This window comes from Phyllostomus discolor, chromosome 8, assembly GCF_004126475.2.
Source record: "Phyllostomus discolor isolate MPI-MPIP mPhyDis1 chromosome 8, mPhyDis1.pri.v3, whole genome shotgun sequence".
In the NCBI taxonomy this organism is placed as follows: domain Eukaryota; kingdom Metazoa; phylum Chordata; class Mammalia; order Chiroptera; family Phyllostomidae; genus Phyllostomus; species Phyllostomus discolor.
The window spans coordinates 54,296,949-54,318,562 of NC_040910.2; the positions used below are offsets into that span (position 1 = coordinate 54,296,949).

Consider the following 21,614-nt stretch of genomic DNA (forward strand, 5'->3'; position numbering starts at 1 on the left):
GGATGACGACTTACCTGGACCTCACAATGGCTGAGAACCAGCAGATATGCATTCTGCAGGGTAGGGTCATGGCTGAGGTGGGCAGTGGAGGAAGTGGACGTAATCATCAGTTCAGTCTTTTCCCAGCTGACAGTGTGCTGATTGTAAAGTCGTAAGGATAATAACTACAAACACTTGCATAGTCCTTACTAAGTTCCTGGAACTGTTATTAATCCTACAATACTCCTATAAAGTAGGTGCAATTACTACCAATTCACCAGTGAAGAAACTCTGGGGCATTCTGTTAACATCTCCATGTATAGAACATCAGGGGCAGCTATCTTGCAAGAGGCCAAGACTGTTCAGTCTGTTGGCCACAAGCTTATACCTGTGTCCACTTTAGGGAGCTCTTTTCACGACATCGGGACATGCACACACTTTTCTAAAGCCCCCCTTTCCTGGAGGCCTTGTGCGTAAGCATCACTTGCTCTTGCCTCTGGAAGGATCTGACAGGCCCCATGGCAGCAGGGAACGCCTGTGCGTGTGCTATCTCTTGTTCTCTGCGCGAAGAATTCAGTGAGGGAACACATGTGGCTTGCTGCTCTGGGAGCCCGTCTCCTTCCTGTACCTGGCTTTGTTTATCTAGGTGGTTTTTTCAGTCTTCACTCTAGACCAGGGGTGTCAAACCCATTTTCACCAGGGGCCACATCAGCCTTGAGGTTGCCTTCAAAGGGTCGAATGTGATTTTAGGACTGTATAAACATAGTTACTCCTAACAGTTAAGGGAGAGCTCAGCACTGCCGCCAGGTAGAAGCAAGGTGCTGGGCTGGATAAAACAAGGTGGAGGGCCGGATTCGGGCCTCGGGGACTGTGTCTGCCACCTGTGCTCTAAGACCCAAATATGAAAAACAGTCATCAAAAACTCATTCTGTCATATGTCTAAGAATTCATGTAAGGTATTTCCTTTCCATCCAGGCCATTTCCCAGGGTGGATCACAGCAGTAGAAATCACCAACCCCTTCAGTGGAAAAGCGCATGGTTTCTTTTCTCTGCCCATACTTCAAGGTCAAGTTTAAGCCATTTCTTCTTCATAATATATCTTCTAAAGATGTTAATTCACAATGTTTCCTTCTGGACTGTAGGAGCACTCATAGCTGACCCCGTCATCTGGTCCTGGGGGCATACCGCCCTATAATGCAATGGATCTTTTGATCTCTTTATGTTTAATTGAGGAGAGAGCTAACCTGTAAGTTCTTAAATCACAAGCTCCAGGAGAATAGAGATGCCATTTTAAGCCATCTGGCCTATGTCCATCGTCTTGTATTTCTATTGAAAGCACTCTCTGGTTCTTAATTGATTGGTTAGTGGTGGATGGAACCAGTTTGATAGATGAGGAATGACGTACACATGAGTTAGCTCCTTAACATAGTCTTTCTGGAGATCGGTGAGTGGTGAAACGTATTCAATAATAAGTAATGGAGAGAGGGTTTTTTTTAAGGCGTAATGTACAAGAGTGGAGAGTATGCATGAGGCTGCCTTTTCCTCTTGCTAAAACACAACTCTTGGGCTGAGTTTATTATCTGTCCTCTAGACGTCCACAGGTAATTGTACCAAGTCTACTATTGAATAAAAGGAGAAGTGAACCAGGGAAGAAGAAGTAGGACTCATTATTTAGGCTTCCAGATCCCTTGGCAGTTAAGTGGCGATGAGCTTAGTTTTTCCATTTCTCCTGTGTGTGCTCCACAACTTAGTAACAGAATTGGGAGCTAAGTTAAAAAAAAAACCCTCCTTTCTCAGAGGGCAGCACGTTTTTCATCTTAATTTTGACATCTAGTAAAATAATTACTTTGTGCTTTGTGAATATTTAAACATGTCTTAGAGCTATTGTTGTTGGACTAAAACACATCCACTGTGGGAACCCTAATCATTTGACAGGGCGAGCAGCCTGCTTCTGCTTTTGATACACAATCTCCCATTAAGAAACAATACGCTTCCAGTGGTTTGTTATAAATTGTGGCTAGAATTCTCCTCTTTGTCCCCAACCCCCATCCCTTCCTAAACCATTGAAGGTTTACTTCAGACAGAATTTCTGAACTTCTTTCTGAAAAAGCTGTGTGTCAAAGGAGCAAACTTCAAACATTATGCTTCACTGGGGTGGCGGGGCCGGGGGGAGTGAAAGGAACCAAAGTGTAGTTTTTACCACCAGCAGCGCTCTCACTACACTCTTTCCTGGTGTCTCTGTTTTCTGATCCTGTGTGCGTTTCTTTGGTCTGTGTAAAGTGAATGCAGGCTTTGCTCAGCTGCATCAACACTTAGCTCACTTGTCCCGTGCACTTCCTGCCACAGGTGACGCGCTCAGGCGCTCTGTTTAGTGGCTTTAATGACACCCATGCGGTTTCAGAGCCTCCACAGTCCAAGTTCTGTTCCAAGTCTAAGTTCACGGGACCCAGAGAGCCTTTAAAAATTTTTTAAATTAATTCATTTATTTATTTTTAGAAGAAGAGGGAAGGGAAGGAGAAATAGAAGGAGAGAAACATCGATTGGTTGCCTCTGGGGACTTAGCCTGCAACCTAGGCATGTGCCCTGACCGGGGATTGAACTTGCGGCCCTTTGCTTTGTGGGACAACACCCAACCCACTGAGCCATACCGGTCAAGGCTAGACTTAGGTGAGATGAAAACACAATCTGCTAAACAGAGTCAGCCTAGCTGTATAGACACAATTATGTTAGACAAGAGAGATATTTGTATAGCTATGATTTATTTTTAGTAGTTATGCTATAACTATTTTTAGCAGTTGTACTTTACTGTTATGAAATAACCATAAATATGTCCTAAAAGAGGGAGTTCCTTCTGCTGAAGAGAGGGGAACCCACTCATCCAGAGTAGAAAGAAGACAGTTCCATCTACCACTAACTAAGGAACCTCGTGTTCCTTCTGCTCCTCTTTGTTATATTAGTATTATTTTCTTCCATTTAGTTCATCTTTCCTGGTCGATGTTGGCCAAAGTGTAGCAGACACTGGCCTAGAAATTGAGAAGCTTGGTTTTTCATCTAGGCCCGGCCATGACTGGCTCTGTGCGCTTGGGCAGGCCATCTGAGGTCTTCAGGGGTCTGCTGGGATTTGCCCCTCTGTAAAGGTGACGTCAGACCTGCTCTGTTTACTCTGTAGACTTTGAGGATATGAAAAGAGATGGTGGCTGAGAAGTCACTGTGTGGACAGATCAAATGTGAGCACGTCACCCCTGATGCTCTCTTAGCTAGGAACAGTAGCCTCTCTAGCTGTCCTCCCTCCGGCAGCCTTGGAGACTCTGAAGCTCCCTTGTGTGCACCTCCCCTTATCCAAGGCCACTTCCTTTCCCTGTGTTACCATCATTTGGCGGAGTGACCTTGAGCACTCAGTAACCACAGATAGTGATCCTCCATAGTTTAGGTTCAAGTCCCGGAGGCATGGACCATTCCGTAAAGGAATGCAGGGTGCAAATTTGCAACAGTTTCTGGTGAGTTTGTCTGCACTGCTCACCCTCATTCGAGCCTGTTAACTGTGTGTGTTTTTGGTGCTTGATCAGGAAAGGAGGAAACCTTGTGAGTGAGGAGGTGGCTGCCCTCGTGGTGAAATGGCCACTCTGTGGACATTGGGTTCAGACAGCAGGCCAGTTCTCAATTCTGGCTTGTTCCCTTGCTTGGTGTGTGCTGTTAATATTCACAAAAAGGAACAAACCCAGTAACAGTGACTGCAAACAAACAAAGCACACAGAAGGAATGCAGATTCTGCAGACAGGGGTCTGGTTTCAGGGTTCATCTGGATGATTCCACAGCCTGAGAGAGCCCTTTGACTTCCTCAGTTAATTTCCTCACTCAAGTGATTATGTATTGTACATGTCTTGCAGATTTGCTGTAAGAACTCAACAGGATAGTTTGTGTAAAGCTCCCCGGACAGTACCTGGCACACTGCCTTTTAGACATGACAGCCTCTGGTTGCCCCCTTACAGCACCGCTTCATGAGAGCTGATGCACAATGACCAGTGTTGGCAGAATTTCACGGCACTGTGGGATTTTGCCCTGAAGTGGGTCATGGGTGGGCCCTCCAGCTTGGAGCTGAGGAGGTGGGCTCCCTTCTGGCCCTGTAGGGACTTAACTGCTCTGGGTAGATGGTTGTAAGTATGCAGTCCATTTTCCTCTGCTGCCTCTAGGGATTTTAGCTTTTCCCAGCCTTGGAAAGTAGATCCAATGAGCTGAACTTGACTTCTATTCTTTCTCGCAGCACATCTTGCTTTCTGTGAGCTCCCCCAGCTATAAGGGCAGATGCTTGTGCATTGATTTAGGCACAGCTGGACTGATGTGATAATACCTAAGTTTACCTTTTTGATAACAGCCCTATTATACCTTCTGAATGTGCACAAGTCTACATCCCACCTCATAACATCACATTTTCTCAGCTAAAAATTAGGTCTTGAAAACTGATAAGGTAGAGTTTATTTGGGGGTGGGGGGGACTTTGGGACAAAAACTTTTAAAAGAGGGACTCTCCTGGAAGCTGAGATGTTCTGCATGTCATAAACACGCTCTACAATGCCACATGCTGAGATTCAGCCCGGTGCTGTTCCCCATCCTCCAGCTGGAGACATGGTTTGGTGCGTTTCTGTCAGCCTGCCATTTTGTCCCTATCAGATTGGGAGACTGAATGTAACCCTAGCTCCTTAAGGCAGAGATAGGAGAAGAGCCCAGTGTGTTAGAAGATGGTTAATACATACTGTTGAATTAAGTGAATTTAATTGCTAAAATGGAACTCATACCCAGGACTGATGTTCTTTCATTTAACATGTGCCAGCAGAGTACAGCCTTGTGCTAGTCTGTAGCTCTGCAAACATCTGGAGCAGAAGAAGTGCCCGTAACTCAGGTGGGGCTGGGGGAGCTTACCCACCAAGGTCAATCGCCCTTACTTCTCATCATTGCATATCTAGAGGAGTAAAGCTCCTCAAGTCTCTTCTCTCTGAACAGGTGGTTGCTGCTGGCTGCTGGGATGTAGGCTCTGAAGTATCATTAGGCTGGTGTCATGGTTTGAAACTAGCATCTGATCACTTATTACTAAGGACAGGATATTCCCATAGACGACTTTGTCCTGTGGTCCCAGTGTTTTGTCTGAGCAGCAAGCCCCACCCAGTGTGGCTCTTGGAAGAGGCAGGATGAGACGGTGGGACTGGGACAGGGCAAGGGTGGTGCTTTGGGTGCTTTTCTCCAACTTTGGTGTCTGGCATTCAGGATTTCTAGTACTACTTCCAGTGGCAAAAGTTCTCCTTTACTGGAATCTTTTCTTTAAAAACCAAGCCTTTGCCAATAAGGCAAAGCCTTCTGTTATCAGAGAAGAGGCACTAGTATGGGTAGCAAGAGCAGAACAGGGGCCGAGTGGGCTCCCTTCTTCCCAAGGACACAGAGGAACCAGAACACTGGTTCAGACCCCAGGAGTTACAGGTCTTCAGAAAAGACATGCGATTGATTTCACAGAGCTCTGTAAGGGTGAAATTGGATAGAGAGCCAACAGGTATGCAAGGACACCAGCAGGAAGGTGGTCTGAGTCAGGTATAGTTAAGCAGGGTGCAGCTTGGAGGAGTAAATGATTAAGGTCTCAATCTCAGACTGGAAGATGCTTCTCTTTGGGAATAGATCTTAGTGCCAGCCCCTGTATTTCACAGATGGGTGTTTCCCAGGGAGAATAATATGCCCAAAGTCACTTAGCAATTAATGACAGAATTAGAGATAGAAATCAGGCCCCAATGCATTCACTTAAGTACTTTTACCTCTAAATCATAAAATCCGAAGGGAAGAGGACAGGTGGTGAACAGAGGAAGTGCCGAGGAAGAGGTGCAGGAACCGAAGACAGCCTTTTGATTGTGGTCTGCATTGTGCGGGAAAGTGAAAAATTGAATCCAGGTTTTGGACACCCCGAGAGGGGTGCTGTTGTCTCAGGGACCCCCAGAATTTCTAAGATACTCAATGGATGGCTTCTGTGTTCCTGCCGTCATCAAAGGCAAAGCTGTTTTTCCTTGTGATTTTATTTTATCACTATAAATTCTTTTTTTATTCTTTTTTGTTAAAGATTTTATTTATTTTTAGAGAAAGGGGAAGGGAGGAAGAGAGGGAGAGAAACATTGATGTGCTAGAGAAACATCCATCAGTTGCCTCTCACACGCCCCCTACTGGGGACCTGGCTCACAACCCAGGCTTGTGCCCTGAATCTTATCCACAACCTTTTTGTTCTCAGGCCAGAGTTCAATCCACTGAGCCACACCAGCCAAGGCTACAAATTCTTTTTTAAAAAATCAAGATAGGTAGGCATCCAGAATTGAAATGCAAAAGTAAGACCTCGGAGATCTTCAGGTGGAAAAGAGGGTGAATCTCAAAACAAATGCAGGAATGCCTTACTGTACAGTAGAAAAAAACATAGAGCCATGTCTCTATTTGGTAGAGGTGACTCTTAAATTGAAACCAGAGTGAGATTTTGTGTCTGAGCTGTCCAAGTTTGTTTTGAGTCCCTTCTATGTCCCAGGGTTATGCTGACTTTTGCAGAGGATCAAAGAAGTTATTAAATAAGTGCCTTGCCCCCCTAAATTTTGTGACAATGGCTGTTAGTGCTAAAAAGGCAGAGATGAGCGAGGGCTAGGAGTACGAGTGAAGGCACTCTGTAGCACACAGCTTGCATTGGGTGGGGATTAGGAAAGGGAGCAGGAGGGAGGGGAGACTCCGTGGTCTGGCTGCAGGTCTCTGGGCATTGGGGTGTGGCATCGGAGTTCCTCCTCACCTGTCCTCGTATGCTGCCCCAGGAATCCGTAGTGTCAGTGACAGCTGTGACTCGAAACATCCTACTTAGAATCATCTTAGGAATGTGACAACAAAAATCCATTTCCTTGAGGTAAATGGGGAAATTGCTTCCTTTGGTGTGTTCCAGCTTGTCTATTCAGAATTAACTTGGCAGAGTGAATCAGAGAAGAATGGCTGTCTTCATCCTTCTTTGGGGGAAGAACTTGGCAGACAAGGCTGATATGGACAGGCAATAATTAAGTTGCCTTGGATAATGTCTAATATAATTGAGGCTAAGAACTTGGGAGCATGTGTGGCAAAGAGCTGTCTCTCACACAGGCTCCTGGGCCTTTGAGCCCCTACTTGACCCTATTATGAGACCTAATAGCTTAATTAAAACGAGAAAACATTTTTTAAAAACCTCACTAGAAATAGACTGCAAAAAAAGAAGAAAAAAGATCCCCTTTCTGCCCAGCAGCTTTGAAAAGCAAATTCTATGGGCTTCATTTCTCCCGTGTTTTCCAGTTTGAAAGACTGAGATGGAAACATTTTCTATAGGATTAAATGAAAAAAGCAAGGTTATTTTTACCTTTGCTTATTAAAAATGGTATTTTAAAATGCTTTTTGAAGGACTACCTGATGAAAAGGAGACCATTCAGAAAACACTAAAGGCCTAAAATGCAGGGAGTTTCAAAATTTTAAGCCAGCATGGCAGTCTGTGTTTTTCAGATTGATGGGGTTACGAGAGCGTACTACAGTCACCGATGAAGGCTCTCATCTCTTTCCTGGATGGTCTCATGGAATCTGAATTTCTTTTCAGGCCTCGATCACACACAGTTAATCTCGCTGCTGCCTCCCACTATCCTGCTTCTAGGCTGAGGCCTCTTCCCTCCGTAGTTACTCCTAGTTCAGGAGGATCTTAGGTGTTTTCAGCCCTGATTCTAGGTGACAGCTTGCACAGCAACCTGCCCTTGGGGTTATGGTGGGGGAGCATCACTACAGAACATGCTGTACAGCCACCAACAATGTGTGTGTGTGTGTGTGTGTGTGTGTGTTAGCATTGTTTTCATGGAAGATAATATTATACAAATGTATCGTGACTTTTCACCTATAAATAGAAAAGAAGTGGTCTTACAGTAGACATGGGAATGTGGAATTGTACAGGTTTTCACTTAAAAAACATTTTCAAAAGCGATCTACAAAACAGTCTTTCCTAACCCTCTGTCTAAAGTGGCCGCTTTCCCCATGTGCACCCTATCTTATAGCTGTATTTATTTATTTTCTTTCTCACACCTTTTCAAATTTAGTTTATTGGGGTGACATTGGTTAATAACATTATGTAAGTTTCAGGGGTACAATTCAGTAACACATCAGCTGTGTATTACATTGTGTGTTTGTTCCCCAAAGTCTGTCTCCTTTCATTGCTGTACATTTGACCCCTTCCTCCACCCACCCCACTTCCTCTCTGGGAACCACCATACTGTGTCTGTGTCTGGGAATTTTTGTTGTTTGTTTTGTTTGTTTACTTGTTGCTTCCTGTTTTGTACCCTACATGTGAGTGAAATCTTCATTCCTTTTTCTATCTGACTTACTTCACTTAGCAGGATGCTTCTTGTACTTTTCAAAGCCTGAAATCATCTTGTACATGTATATGTATATATGTAAATATTACATATATACATAAATATACATGTAAATATTACATTATATAAATAGTACATATTAACATAAATATTACATATCTACTATGTATGTAAACATTACATATAAAATATGTAGTTTACTTTTTTATTGCTGCCTTTCCCCCTCTAGAATGTGGCAGGAACTTTATTTGCAGCATCTAGTAGATGCTCCTGACTTTGTTCTAAGGTGGTGAATTGTCACTTAGGTAGAGCCAAGGGCATAATGGCTCGGACACCAAGTGTTTGAGTCCTCAAATGATAGAAGCACAAATAATTGGTTGTCAGTTAATTTAGTTTGGTTACAGGAAGTTCTTACTGAAGCTCAGGATAATGGTTTAATTATTCTAGATCTAACAATTTTCTGGACAGCTCACAGTTTTATGGGGAGTTTGCATTTTACATTTTATTTTCCATTATTGCGTATCTCTGAAGTTATAGTTCTTCATCCATAATCGGCTCCCAGGGGTGGCAACATGCGCAAGCCCCTTGTACGATGGGAACTTACTGTTCAAACGGAGGGCAAGACACCCCTGCCACGGCCAGGGCTCCTGTGCTGTGACAGGAGTTAATTCCAGGTGCTGGGAGCGAGACAGTGAAGCCGGAGTTAGGGTTTCAGGTAGAGACTTATGACTAGGATGTAGTAGGAGAGATTGAGGGTGAGTGTGAGATTCGGTTCAGGGAGAGAGGAGGAAAGTGGGTCCAAGGAGAGGAAGCAGCGTGTTAAAGGGTCTGCAGCACTCGGGAGAGCTGGACATGGCTTTGCATGGGAGGAGCGTAGGTGTTTGAGGTGGGGACTGGTATAAAATGCAGCTGGGAAGGGGGCAGGAGCCAGGATAAGAAGGGGTTAACCATGTGATCCACTGTGGCGCCTGGATAGCGGACATCCCTGGAGGCGTTCAGACAGGAGTGGTGTGTTCGGAATCTTAGGAGGCACGGTTGATTTGTTATACTTATGATTTAGGACCAACCGTTGATCCCACCACTGCTTACCTGTTTCTAATATCATAATAGGGAAGGGAGGAGGAATGGCTCAGGGCAAAGCCGTCCCCTCAAAGTGCACAGCTCACTCTGTGGCACAATTAATTGGGTAGATGACATCACATAAAGAACAGTCTTTATGTCAAAAGGTCGAGTCAAAAGGTCAAAAGACATTCTCATCCTCCATCACACTTTTTTGTCCCTTTCTCCACCTCATTTTCCCATCCCAGCACAACAAGGTCACACTCTTCCGCCGACTGCAGCAGATGACGTACAGCCTGATCGAGTGGCGGTCCCAAATCCTGTCTGGAACACTCCCCAAGGACGAACTGGCAGAGCTCAAGAAGAAGGTCACAGCCAAAATCGATCATGGGAACAGGTAAACCAGGGATGACTTTTCACTGAGAACTTGGAAAAAGATGGGCATACTCACCCAAAGGAACCAGCTCAGCCGGAGCTTTTGATCTTAGAGTTGCCAAAAAGTACTGCTTACTGCTTTCTTTTTGCCTTGGAAAACATCTCATTTTGTTGAAAAAAAATTGGCAGTGCTCTTCATGGGCCAGCCCCTGTCCTGGGTCTCTGATCTGAAGGAGGTGATGGAGGAGCAGGGACGATGGGGCTTGGAGCTAAGTGGCTCCTCTACCAAACCCACTGAACAGACAGGGACAGACGTTTTTGGGGACTGAGATTGTCTCTGCGTATATTTTAACTAGGGATTTTAAGTCCGTATCAGACTCAGTCTCTCTCTCTCTCTCCCTCTTTCCCTAACTGGAAGATACAGCATATGAAAACCAGATTTGCCAGAATAATAAAGCATGTTTTTAGCCTGTGGATTGTGTCTGCAAAGTTAATTGCTTCATCAGTTGTCTGATTAGCTCAGGCAGGTGTGTAGGTTCTAGAACTCTCTGCCTTTCAGAAAATAGGAAACTCAGTCAGTCCATCAACATTCGTGGTGACCCAGGATACATCCCTCCTAACTGGCTCTTTTTAAAACACCAGTTTGGTCCCTCATGTTGTTTTTGTTGATGATTGATATGATGCTTAGTTTCACTTTCTAAATTTCTGTCCACTTGTGCACACGTGACTTTTCCCTCCTTTGCCCTACTTCTCCAACCTCATGGCTCTTGGAAATGCTTCAGAGACTGGGGAACACAGAGCTCATCGCCTCCCCCATGTAGATGTCATAGACTTTGACAGTTGGATTCAGAAATCGCTAGGTAAACCCAGCACAGGAGATTTGCATTCAGCCACTATTTACGAACTCTGACCTATGTACCCTTCACGTAGATTACCTAAGTTCAGCCTTAAGAGGTAGCTGCTATTCCCGTTTTTGGTTAAAGAGACAGACCAAGTGAGCGTAAGTGATTTGCTTCCAAGTCACAAAGATAATAGGAAGAAAACTCAGATCTTCTTAGGTTAAAGAATTAACAGCATCCTCCTTTGTCCCGTGTCCATTCATAGGGCTGTGAGCACAGGGGTTGCACTGCCAGTCACGTTGTGCTGGGGGCTCTTCCAAATCAGTGGCGGTGGGAGACGGCAGCTACCCCTTCTGCATACGCTGCCTCTCTCCCTTTGGACGTTGGCCTGGGGCCCCTGATCTCTGGCACAGGCTGTGCACACCCCACAAACAGCAGAGCACTCCTGCCTTCCCATGCCAGCCCTGGGAAACAGCTCAAGAAGCTAAGCCCCTTCAGTGATGCACCAGTGATAGGTCTCCAAGCAGCCACCAAGGCCCCTTGCTTCTGAGTCTGGGTGGCCTGTGGGCCTGGCTGCCATGGAGAAGAGGCTGCCAGATTAGGTCAGTTGATGGAGATGCTATAAAACATGGAGGAGGAAAACTAGGTATTTTGGTTTCTTCCCAAAGACTTGGCACCTTGCACTGTTACTCCTGAGCTTGCTAGCTGTTTGGACACTCCTGTTCCCGAACAGCCAGTGTGCGGAATGTGCATTGGGCATTCAGATAACAGTATCCTATTTCCACCACAGCCCCCACTTCTTGGAACTAAGTAACATTTTTTCTACTTATGTGTGCACAGTGGGCATGAAAGCCTTCCTGGGGATCCTGTCATGGATAAGCCATGTGGCCCCAAGTTTTCCTGTGCATTACTCAGAATTCCATCTTAACACAGGTGTTTTCTTGTGCCAGTTGCTGCAATAAAAGCTCAAATTTATTGAGTGTACGCTATATGCTAGACACTGTGTTTCATGCTTTACATGCATTACCACATTAAATTCTCCCAAGAACCCTGAAGGGTTGGGAATAGCTACATATGAGGAAATCAGGGCTTTGCAAAATCAGCTAAAGTACTGCTAGCAAGTATGAAAGCTAAGATTTAGTTTCTGGTCTGGCTGACACCAGAGCCCATGCTCTTAAATTGGTTAGGTTGGTCTTTTGGAAATCCTGTCCAAACAACAGAAGACTCGGGGAAAGGGGCATCAGTCGGAGTCAGTACTGATTTTGCCTTTCCTGGTGAGGTTCTGTGGACCCCATCACTCTGCATAACATTACATGAACTTGGTTATTGCGATCCTGCATGCTCTCACATCACTGTGGTGTGGAAAGGAGACAAGGATTAGAAAGAGTAGAGCCAGTGGGTGGCTCTCAACTTGTGCAGCACCCGCACTCCCTCACTCTAGATCCTCTGGGTCCTCCAGTGAAGAGTTTGCTTCTTTGAGAGTCAGCTGCCCACTCCTTTCTTTCTAGAATGCTTGGCTTGGACCTGGTCGTGCGAGATGACAATGGCAACATCTTGGACCCAGAGGAAACCAGCACAGTAGCCCTCTTCAAGGCCCATGAAGTGGCCTCGAAAAGGATTGAGGAAAGGATTCAAGAAGAAAAGGTACTCTTCCTCAGATACACAGACTTTGATCCCTGAGGTTCCATTGTCAAGTTTGTTTTTAATGAGAGAAAGGAAGTCAGTGACTGCAGAGGTAGAAATGTTGGTTAGGAAGTCATTTTAAAAGCAACACATAACAAAAAGAATGAGGCCGCTGTATGTTATGTTCTGATATGGAAAGACACAAAGATAAATATTAAGTAAAGGAGCAAGATGCAGAACTGTGTATGAAATAATATTATTTGTGTTTCAAAAAAGAACACACCTACACCTGCGCTTGCTTATGTGTCTGCCAACTCTGGAGAGATGAACAATGAATTGGTCATTATTGACTGCCCCTGAGGGAAGCCGGTGACAGGGAGCCTTTTTCCATGTAACCTCCTGTGTTTAGTGCATATATTATGGTTTCCAGAGTAAATAACAGGAAGCATTTGAAAGATTTTGAAAGTAGGAACTGGACATTAAATAAAAATTAAAAGGGTTCAGAAGAGGAAAAACTCACCTGTGTTGTGACTGTCTAACATCTTGGTATTTTGGTATTTGGTCTTCAGTCCTTCTGTTCTAGTGACGCAAGGTTTCTGTTTGTTTCCTTGTTTCCGAGCTCGTAGGTTTTACTTCTTTAGCACAGCTGTGATACTACTTCACTGTGTTCTGGCTTCAACGGCTGACATGCCTGAGGGTGAAGCCTTCCCACTGGGGCCTGTTGTTTGCTTTGAGGGTTTTTCCCCAAAGGAGGATAACAGATCATGATTTTTATGTTTTTGAAGTTCACCCAGAAGCAATTGTGAGATGAAGACTTCTTGAAGCTACTAAAATCAGGAATTATCCCCTTTTGACAGTTTTGAATTACTTAGGTTCAGGGCCCTGAACAGGGCGGTCTGATTATGTATGTAAATAATGATTATGTTACATTTGGCTCACTTGATGATTTGTCTACTTACGTATACGTTCTTCTAAGTGCTCCTCCTCTTGGTCAGTAGTTATATTTGTCCCCCACTTGCCGTTTTCCGTTTGCTGAAACCAGGATGCCTTTCTCTCCTGTCCTGTGTTCAGTCAGTCCTGCAGAACCTGGACTTGCGGGGACAGTCCATCTTCAGTGCCAACCATACCTACGGCCTCTACGTCAACTTCAAGAACTTTGTCTGCAACATCGGGGAAGACGCAGAGTTGTTCATGGCCCTCTATGACCCAGAGCGGTCCAGTTTCATCAGGTAGTGGGACACCCAGTCACCTGCTGTTGACCCTGGAAAAATACCTGGTCTCCACCTACCCCCTGCCTAAATTCTTGGCTCAGTTTGAGAGGGGAGGACAGAGAAGAGGGGGAGGATTTCTAGGCAGGAGAAAATAAAATCCTTTGGGCTACTAAGCCTTTTGTCTGGCTGCTGAAACAGTGCAATAACAGTTTGTGGGCCCCATGGGTCTTAGAAGTCACCTAAGACTCATCAGAACACAGACAAGAGCAGAGCCTTCAAAAGACAATAGGGGAAGGGTCGGGGGTTAATCTGCAGAGCACAGAGGATTTAGGGCACTGAAACTAATCTGTGTGACACTGTGTGGTGGATGCATGTCATCATACATTTGTCCAAACCCATGGAGTAACACCACCAAGAGTGAACCCTAAAGTAAACTGTGGACTTTGGGTGGTAGTGATGAGTCAGTGTAAGTTCATTGATTGTATTAACAAATACACCACTCTGGTGGGGGTGTTGTTCATGGTGGAGCCTATGTTTTGGCAGGGGGGTATGGGAATTCTCTGTACTTTCTGCTCAACTTTGCTGTGGGCCTAAAACTGCTGTAAAATATGAACTCTATAAAAAATTTTAATGACTGTAGGGAATGCTAATTGGCTTTGTTCAACCCTGCAGTGGCATCACTGCTGAGCAGCCAAGGAAGCAGATGTGTTTAGGAGAAGATGGTTAAAAGTGATTACTGACAGATTGTTTATTTCTAAAATAGAAATTGTGTTTGAGCATGATGATGTAGATTCCAGGGGATGGATTTAGAATGATTATCATGAAATTATATTCTTGATTCAGCAAAGCTGAAACTTTTAGACAGGAATTTGAGATGAAGAAAGCCCCAGACGGAATCTGGTGGCATCTGCTGTGTCTCTGCCATCATGAGCAGTGTGTGTCTCAGGCCCACACCGGGTGTGCCTTACGGAGCAGGGCTGCAGCAGGCACCCGTTCCAGAACCAGGAGACTGAGTGTGGTCACTGTGCTCCATGCACGCCGGCCAGACGAATGTCACTGAGCTTTGCTGGGCTTCCCTCCAGTCTGCCCTGTGGGCAGCTCCATCCCCAGAGGACCCCTCAGTAAGAAGCGTTTTTTTCTTTCTGCAGTGAGAACTACCTAATTCGTTGGGGCAGCAATGGGATGCCCAAGGAAATTGAGAAACTTAACAACCTTCAGGCGGTCTTCACCGTGAGTTTCCCCTTCGGTTCAGTCATTTTCTTTGTCTAGGATATTAGCAGATGCATATGATAAGTATGTGAAAAGCATAAAAAATGAAATGATGAATATATAAGTCATCCAAGAAAAGTCATCATTGTCCTCCTCGAAGGACTAAGCCACTCATCCACAAATATTTGTTGAGCACCTGTTAGATGCCAGGCACTGAGCCAGGCACCTGAGATGCATCAGGGAACACACCAGAAAAACATCTGTGTGCTCAAGATGCTTTTGTCCTAATGGGGAGGACAGTAATTAACAATAATCAAAATAAGTGAGTCATTGGTGTAGAATGTTAGAAATTGCAAGTGCTTTGGGGGGATTGGGTGTTTCTGGTCCTGGAGCGGGTTGAATAGGTGGGTCAAGGCAGGACTCAGGGATGGAGCCTTTGAGCAAGAACTTGAAGTTGAGGGAGTGAGCTATGCCGACTAAGGGGACCAGCATTTCAGAACAAGGTTATAGCTCAGGCGGTGGTGGGATCCAGACTGTTTTGTTTGCACTTACGACCTTTCCCCTCTCCCCCTCCTTCAGAGTAAGAGACATGATGCTGTACATGCTCAAGAGTGAGGACATTTAGCGGGCTCCAGCCTGGGGCATGGTGGCTCTACCTCACTGGGCTGAGAAGTTTCTGGGCTTCTCTCACTTTTTATGACACCAGTGCTCAAAATGCCCTAGAGCTGCTGCCACCTGCTCTGAGAAGCCTGAGAAGGCAGGTTTCCCAGCTCCTGTGAGGCCTGAAGGAGGCTCCCTTCCTTCTCTCCCTTTGTTCCCTACGCTGACCCATGTGTTACCTCCATGCTGTCTCACCACTCTTAAGGCAAGGTGAGCAGAGTGTCAGGTAGAGGCCAAATGAAGGGATAGGGAGCAACAGTGGTCCCAGTGTAGGCTTGTCCATCCATCCATCCACCCATCCATCCACCCACTCATTCATTCATTTTCCCTGTTACTGGTCATCCGTTCTGTCAACATCCCTCCCCAGGAGAGGCCTGGTTTGATGACCATCCCTGCACTGACCCATCTATCACTTCACCACCTCGTAAATGTAGACAAAAAGGTACTTAGAACTAATTCTCCCTGAAACCTGCCCCTTACACACAGAGTATTTCCTTACTTCTGAGATAGGTGAGTTGTTTTCCCCTAAAATCAAAAGGCATTCACCAGTCAGTGTGTCTATTAAAAAGAAAACACATTTAAAGAAGACATTATTGAATCTTGGCTCCATCTTCTGATCGATGCTGCTGAGCTGCAGTTCACCCTCCCACCAGTTAGGATCTTCTGGTATATACCTTTCATGCCCAGCTTTTCACTTAAATAAAATGTAGTGATCATTTCCTAGGTCATAAAACCTTTTTCAGAAACTTCATTTAACAATGAATGCAAATGAGTAAATAGTAACAGTGGGCAGCAGTTTACCCAACTAGTCACCCAGAGCCATTATCTCTCTCTTGACAGAAGCCTTACAAAACCTAGAGTAGAAATTCAGGGTTGATGTTATCACTGGTCTGTCATCCTATTTTGGAGATTTACATGAAGTAAATTACAGAGGATTTGGAGTGATTGTTTAAAAGGTAATTCTTGATTCAGTAAAGAGGCCTTGGACAGCTGTTTCATGAAAAGAATTTGAGATGCAATTAAATTCTGTTTGCTGTTAAAGTGAATGAGATCCCTGAGCTCATTCATGGGGTTACTCACCCATCTTTACAGATACAAACAAATGTAGACATGAGCCTCAAAAACCAGATATTTTGTCCACACATCGCTTACTAATCAACATACACCCAGAAGCTCCCAATGGATGCTTCTCCTAAAACACATGAATGATTATAGAAATCAGGGCATGTAAATTTCTCTGCTATAATTGCCTCACAGGATTGTTTGGCAGATGAAACGAAACCAGCATGCATGGATACCCAACAAATGTCAATAGCATACAAGTTTTAATTTTGTTTGACACTGAAATGCATCCTGTGCTCGCATGTGTCTTGGCAATATATAAAGTAGCAACGACAAGTGTCCTGATTTTTAAATACCCTGCTGGAATGGATGAACTAAAGACTTTAGATTAAATATGGTCTGACTTAATACATTTGAAGTAGGAACTGGGGAATAGAATTGTCTCCTGTTTTGAGTCCAGTCATTTTTCCCTGATGCCATGATAGTTCTTGGGTGTGGGGAGAAGAGAGGAGCCATTCTGGTCTTTCAGCATCAGGAAATAGGCAGAGGTGACAGGGTGATGCAGTGGGACCCCTTTGTGCGCTCTCTGCTCCTTTAGGACCTCAGCAGCACTGACCTCATCCGACCCCGCATCAGCCTCGTGTGCCAGATTGTCCGGGTGGGCCACATGGAGCTGAAGGAAGGCAAAAAGCACACCTGTGGGCTCCGCAGACCCTTCGGAGTAGCAGGTAGGGAAAGGCCCAGAGACAAAGGTACAATGGTGCAGCCACCATGATGAACTGGGTGGCAGGTTCTGAAAAACCTTATACTTTGAACTATGATCCAGCAGCCCTGCTTGTGGTTGTGTGCCCTGAAGGATTAAAATCAGAGTCTCAAGGAAATAATTGCATATCCCATGTTCTTAGCAGCATTATTCACAATAGCCAAAAGGTAGAAGCAACCCAGGTAGGAGTCCAGGATGGATCAGTGGGATAAACAAAGGCGGTCCATCCGTACAATGGCGTGTCACTGAGCCTTGAGAGGGAGGGAGTTCTGATACCTGCTACCATAGGGATGGTCCTTGAGGATGCTGTGTGAAGTAAGCCAGTCACAAAAGATAAATACTGTAGGATTCCACTTCCATGAGGTATGTATCAGATGGTTAGATTCACAGAAAGTAGATGGTGGTTCCCAGGGGCCAGGGAGACAGGAAGGAGAAGTTAGAGTTGAATGGGGACAAGTTTCAGTTTGGGAGGATGAAAACACGGTGGGGTGGACAGTGGGGATGGCTGCACAACAACGTGGACGTGCTTAATGCCACCAAGCTGCCCACTTAAAAAGTGGTTATAGTGGTAGATTGATGTTATGTGTATTTTTATGATGGTAAAAAAAAATAATGAAAAATAAAGGAGATGGGGGAGAGACAGAGGCAGAGACTAGGAGATGATTTGGCCGCTGGTCTTAGTGTCAGACACGCAGTGTCCCCTGCCTGGGAACATCAGTGACCCTCTGTGGGCTCTGTGTCCCCATCGGGACCCTCCTCATCAGTATCCCCACGGCGGTGCCTCAGGTGTGGCTTCTGGAATATCCTCCCTGCCTGCGGCCACATATTGATTGCTGATTGTAGTCAAGTATACTTCTCCCTGGACAGTGGTTTGCCTGTCTAGGAAATTTACTCTTCAAAGCAACATTGTGTTTGTAACTGCTTTCAAAGAGGATCCTCAGTTTAAATCAAACCCTTCAGCCTTCCAAGGGGCCCTCCCTTTTCGTATGTAGTGTGTTAAATTGAGGAAATACATTTTCAGCCTTAGGTTGAAATTTTGGTCACTAAACAGTTTTGCAAACCATCAGTGAAATACCGTAATTTTGCTCCTGGAACACAGGTACAGAAACCCCATGTGCCAGGGTCACATGGGTATCGAGGCCACCTCTGTGTCCTGTGAGCCCGGATGTCCTGCCTCCCTTGAACAGCCCTGTCCCCAACCTGCTTCACAGGGGCTGACAGCCTATGGCTAGACAGGTGGGCATCCCTTCCTGATGGAGAATTTAAGTGAACTCTCAGAAGAGGCCAGAGCCCTGACCCTGGACTGCTCAGCTGCCTGAAGGACAACCTATTGAGCTAAGGAGTTAAAGCATGTTAGAAGCCATTGTCATTCAGAATGAGCCTCAGAAACTGGAAGAACATCAAGCTGGAACTTTGCTTGCTTTTCTATCTCAGGGTGTGTGTGTGTGTGTGTGTGTGTGTGTGTGTTCGTTCTCAGGGCAGTGAGTATGATGGAACAGAAAGGAGACTTCTGTCCTCAGACCCTGGAGGCCGAGCACCAGCAGAGCTCAGGAGTATCTAGCTGTGGCAATGACAAATGAACTGTCTATTTTTTTAAGATTTCATTTACTTATTTTCAGAAGGAGGAGAAGGGAAGGAGGGAGAGAGAGAAACATCAATCAGTTGCTTCCCTGCTTGCCCCCTACTGGGGATCTGGCCCACAACCCAGGCATGTGCCCTGACCAGGAGTCAAATCTTCAGGTTTACAGGCTGGCACTCAATCCACTGAGTCACACCAACCAGGGCTGCCTATTTTTGCGGGGAGGGTTGTTAAATACAAGTTTTGCAGGTTTATTTAGGGGTTCTTTTGTACAAGTTGTGCAGGGTTCCCTGAAAGGCTGCAGCCAGTTGACGCCATGCCCTGCTTTCTACAGCCTCCTTCCGCCACGTTGTTATTCCCCAGGCCTCACACTGCAGTTTGGGTTAGTTTCTCATATGAGAGTTGTCTCACATCTCAGCATTTCTTTTAATCTCTGAACAGGTTATCTACGGAGTGGGTCGTTGGCAAGTGTTTATAGCCACATTGTCATTTATTAACTACAGGATTGCCTCCTGCCTGGGCCCCTGCCTAATTTCAGCCACGTTCTACTTCTGTAGACAGCAGGAGATAGTCAGGTTCGGTGCTTTGACCCTGTGATCACTTGAGTTTATGCCCTGGCTTTAACACTTAGGACTTGTGGCCTGGGGCAAGTTACTTAACCTTTGCTGCTCTCAGTTTCCTCATCTCTTGCAGTCAGGCTAATAATTTCTATATAAATAAGGTAATATACATGCAACAGGACTTTATTGCCCTCCTTGCCTGTGAGACAGCAGACCACTGCGGCGTCTTCTCTCATGGGCAGCTGGTGCTCTGGCCTCCCTTTGTTTACCGGTAAATCAAGAGAAAATGTCAAATGGGAGAGAGAGGACCACTTCAAGTCCTGCGCTTCTCTCCCATGTCTTTATTCTGTTGATACTTAGGCCAAAATGTGTGTTCTCTGGGCCTTTGCATACAGACTCAGTGAAAAGTGGTCAGGGCATCAAATTTCTCAAGAATGTAGTGGCCTGGTCTTGTAGAATTTGGAAAAGATAGCCATCTACAGGGTTATCACAGAGTGTTTGAGCCCCTGCAGCAGCAAGCCCCTGGCGAATTGCTCTTCAGCTGGGCAGGTACAGAGGAGTCCGGGTCCGCAAGGGATGAAATGTCACATAGGTGGTATCTTCTTTCCCCACTGTTCTGTGTTGCTGGTACTCTTAATCTGCCATAGAAACACACTGAGGCCTGAAGTAATCCATTTCTTTAATTAAGTTTATCTTCTTCCTAGTGATGGATATTACTGATATTGTACATGGGAAGGTGGATGATGAAGAAAAGCAGCATTTTATTCCCTTTCAGCAGTAAGTACTTCAGCATTTATCCTGGGTGACTTGAGACCTGGATTAGCACTTGGGATGGTGTGTTCATGCAGAACCAGGTTCTGGAACCATGTGTCGGGTTAGAGAAGGACAGGCTGTCCAGCTGGAAGCTGGTCAGAGAGGAGCTGACAGAGGACTTTATTCCAGATGCTTTATATTGGACTCCAATAGCAGAGAGTAAATGGAACTTTTCTGATTCTACCGAAATGACTGAAGGAATGTAAGGGGAAAACCTATGTCTGTACTAGAAAACAGAGAATGGTGCTGTGCAAGGGTCAGAAATGCCAAAGGATGTCTGCTTTGTCACCTAGAACAGGTGTCATAGAAGACAAGGACTTATGTAGGGCAACACAGGTTTCTCAAACAGGCATGTGTGGGCAGACCACCTGGGACCTTGTTGGAATGCAGACTGTGACCCAGTAAGTCTGGAGTGTCCATCAACGAGCTCCAGGGATGCTTGTGCTGCTGGTCTGAGGGCCATGCTTGGAGTGGTGATGGCTTGGGAGGTGTGAAAGTGAAGCAGACAGGTCCATGGGTTCCTGCAGAGGGAGGGAGAGCCAGCCCTGGGTGGACATGCAGGGAGCCTCTGAATTGCTTTGCTAGAGGAGATCTCGCCTCCAATGCTGAGCTGGGAGCTGCTGGGCAGCAAGTCGCCATCCCCATGCCTCAGACGCAGCCTCTGTGTGAACTCAGGACCGGCTCTGGCAGCGAGGCTCTGCCACGCTGTGCACAGGTGGCGGCGGCCTGCTGAGGCTGGAACATTGCTGGGACTGACTCCTAACAGCTTAGTCATGTCAGTGACAGAGGGTGGTTGTCTAAGCCAGCTTGTCGTTGTCACAGCACATCCATCTGACACACTGGGAGTTACAGATGTCTGCCCAGGGCTGTTTGAATTCATAAACACTTTATTAATAATAAGTAATATTATATGTTTTTAAATTATTTTGGAATAATAATAAATCAGCAGAGGAAGACAAACCATGCAAAAGAGTCAGAAAGTTAGCTAACCATTTAAGAAACATAAATCAGACCCTTGTCTCACAACCCACACCATTGTAAAGGCCTAATGATGAAACATAGTAACATACTTCAGGAAAGGAGAAATTTTACATACTAGTGGTATATGGGAGGGCTTCCTGAGTCAGACACCAAAGACTTGACTAAAAAAGTAACTGATAGGTTTAGCCACACAAAAATTTTAAACAACCTATGCGTACAAAAAAGTTAATATAACCTTTGAAGTGTCTATGAAGGAAATATGCACACACACAAAGAAATGGCCTATAAATTCACTGAGAATCAATGAAGTTTAAATTAAACAATGAGGGTTAGTTTTTGGCTTGACCCAGTTATAAAAATACATGAGATACCCAGTGTTTGGTGAGTGTAAGGAACACAGGTGGGCAGAGGTGGGTTCCCAGCCGCTCGTGGGGGCAGCACGTGCAGCGTGTCGTCGTGGCTGCTGCCTGCTGCCTGCTGGGCATGCTCACTGCTGCAGAGCTACTCCCCCCACCCACCCATGT

The 21,614-nt window shown here is 45.5% G+C and overlaps 1 protein-coding gene across 4 annotated transcripts in view; it reads left to right on the plus strand.

The window, feature by feature from the left end:
* The window catches only part of DOCK5 (dedicator of cytokinesis 5), a 197,792-nt gene that overhangs the window by 83,887 nt on the left and 92,291 nt on the right, over positions 1-21,614 (plus strand). For all 4 annotated transcript variants that reach the window (XM_036032697.1, XM_028520001.2, XM_036032698.1 and 1 more), the window contains exons 6-11: positions 9,664-9,812; positions 12,138-12,273; positions 13,324-13,481; positions 14,612-14,693; positions 16,993-17,122; positions 20,001-20,073. In XM_036032697.1, coding sequence (XP_035888590.1) covers positions 9,664-9,812; positions 12,138-12,273; positions 13,324-13,481; positions 14,612-14,693; positions 16,993-17,122; positions 20,001-20,073 — 728 coding nt within the window. The remainder of the gene's footprint in view (positions 1-9,663; positions 9,813-12,137; positions 12,274-13,323; positions 13,482-14,611; positions 14,694-16,992; positions 17,123-20,000; positions 20,074-21,614) is intronic.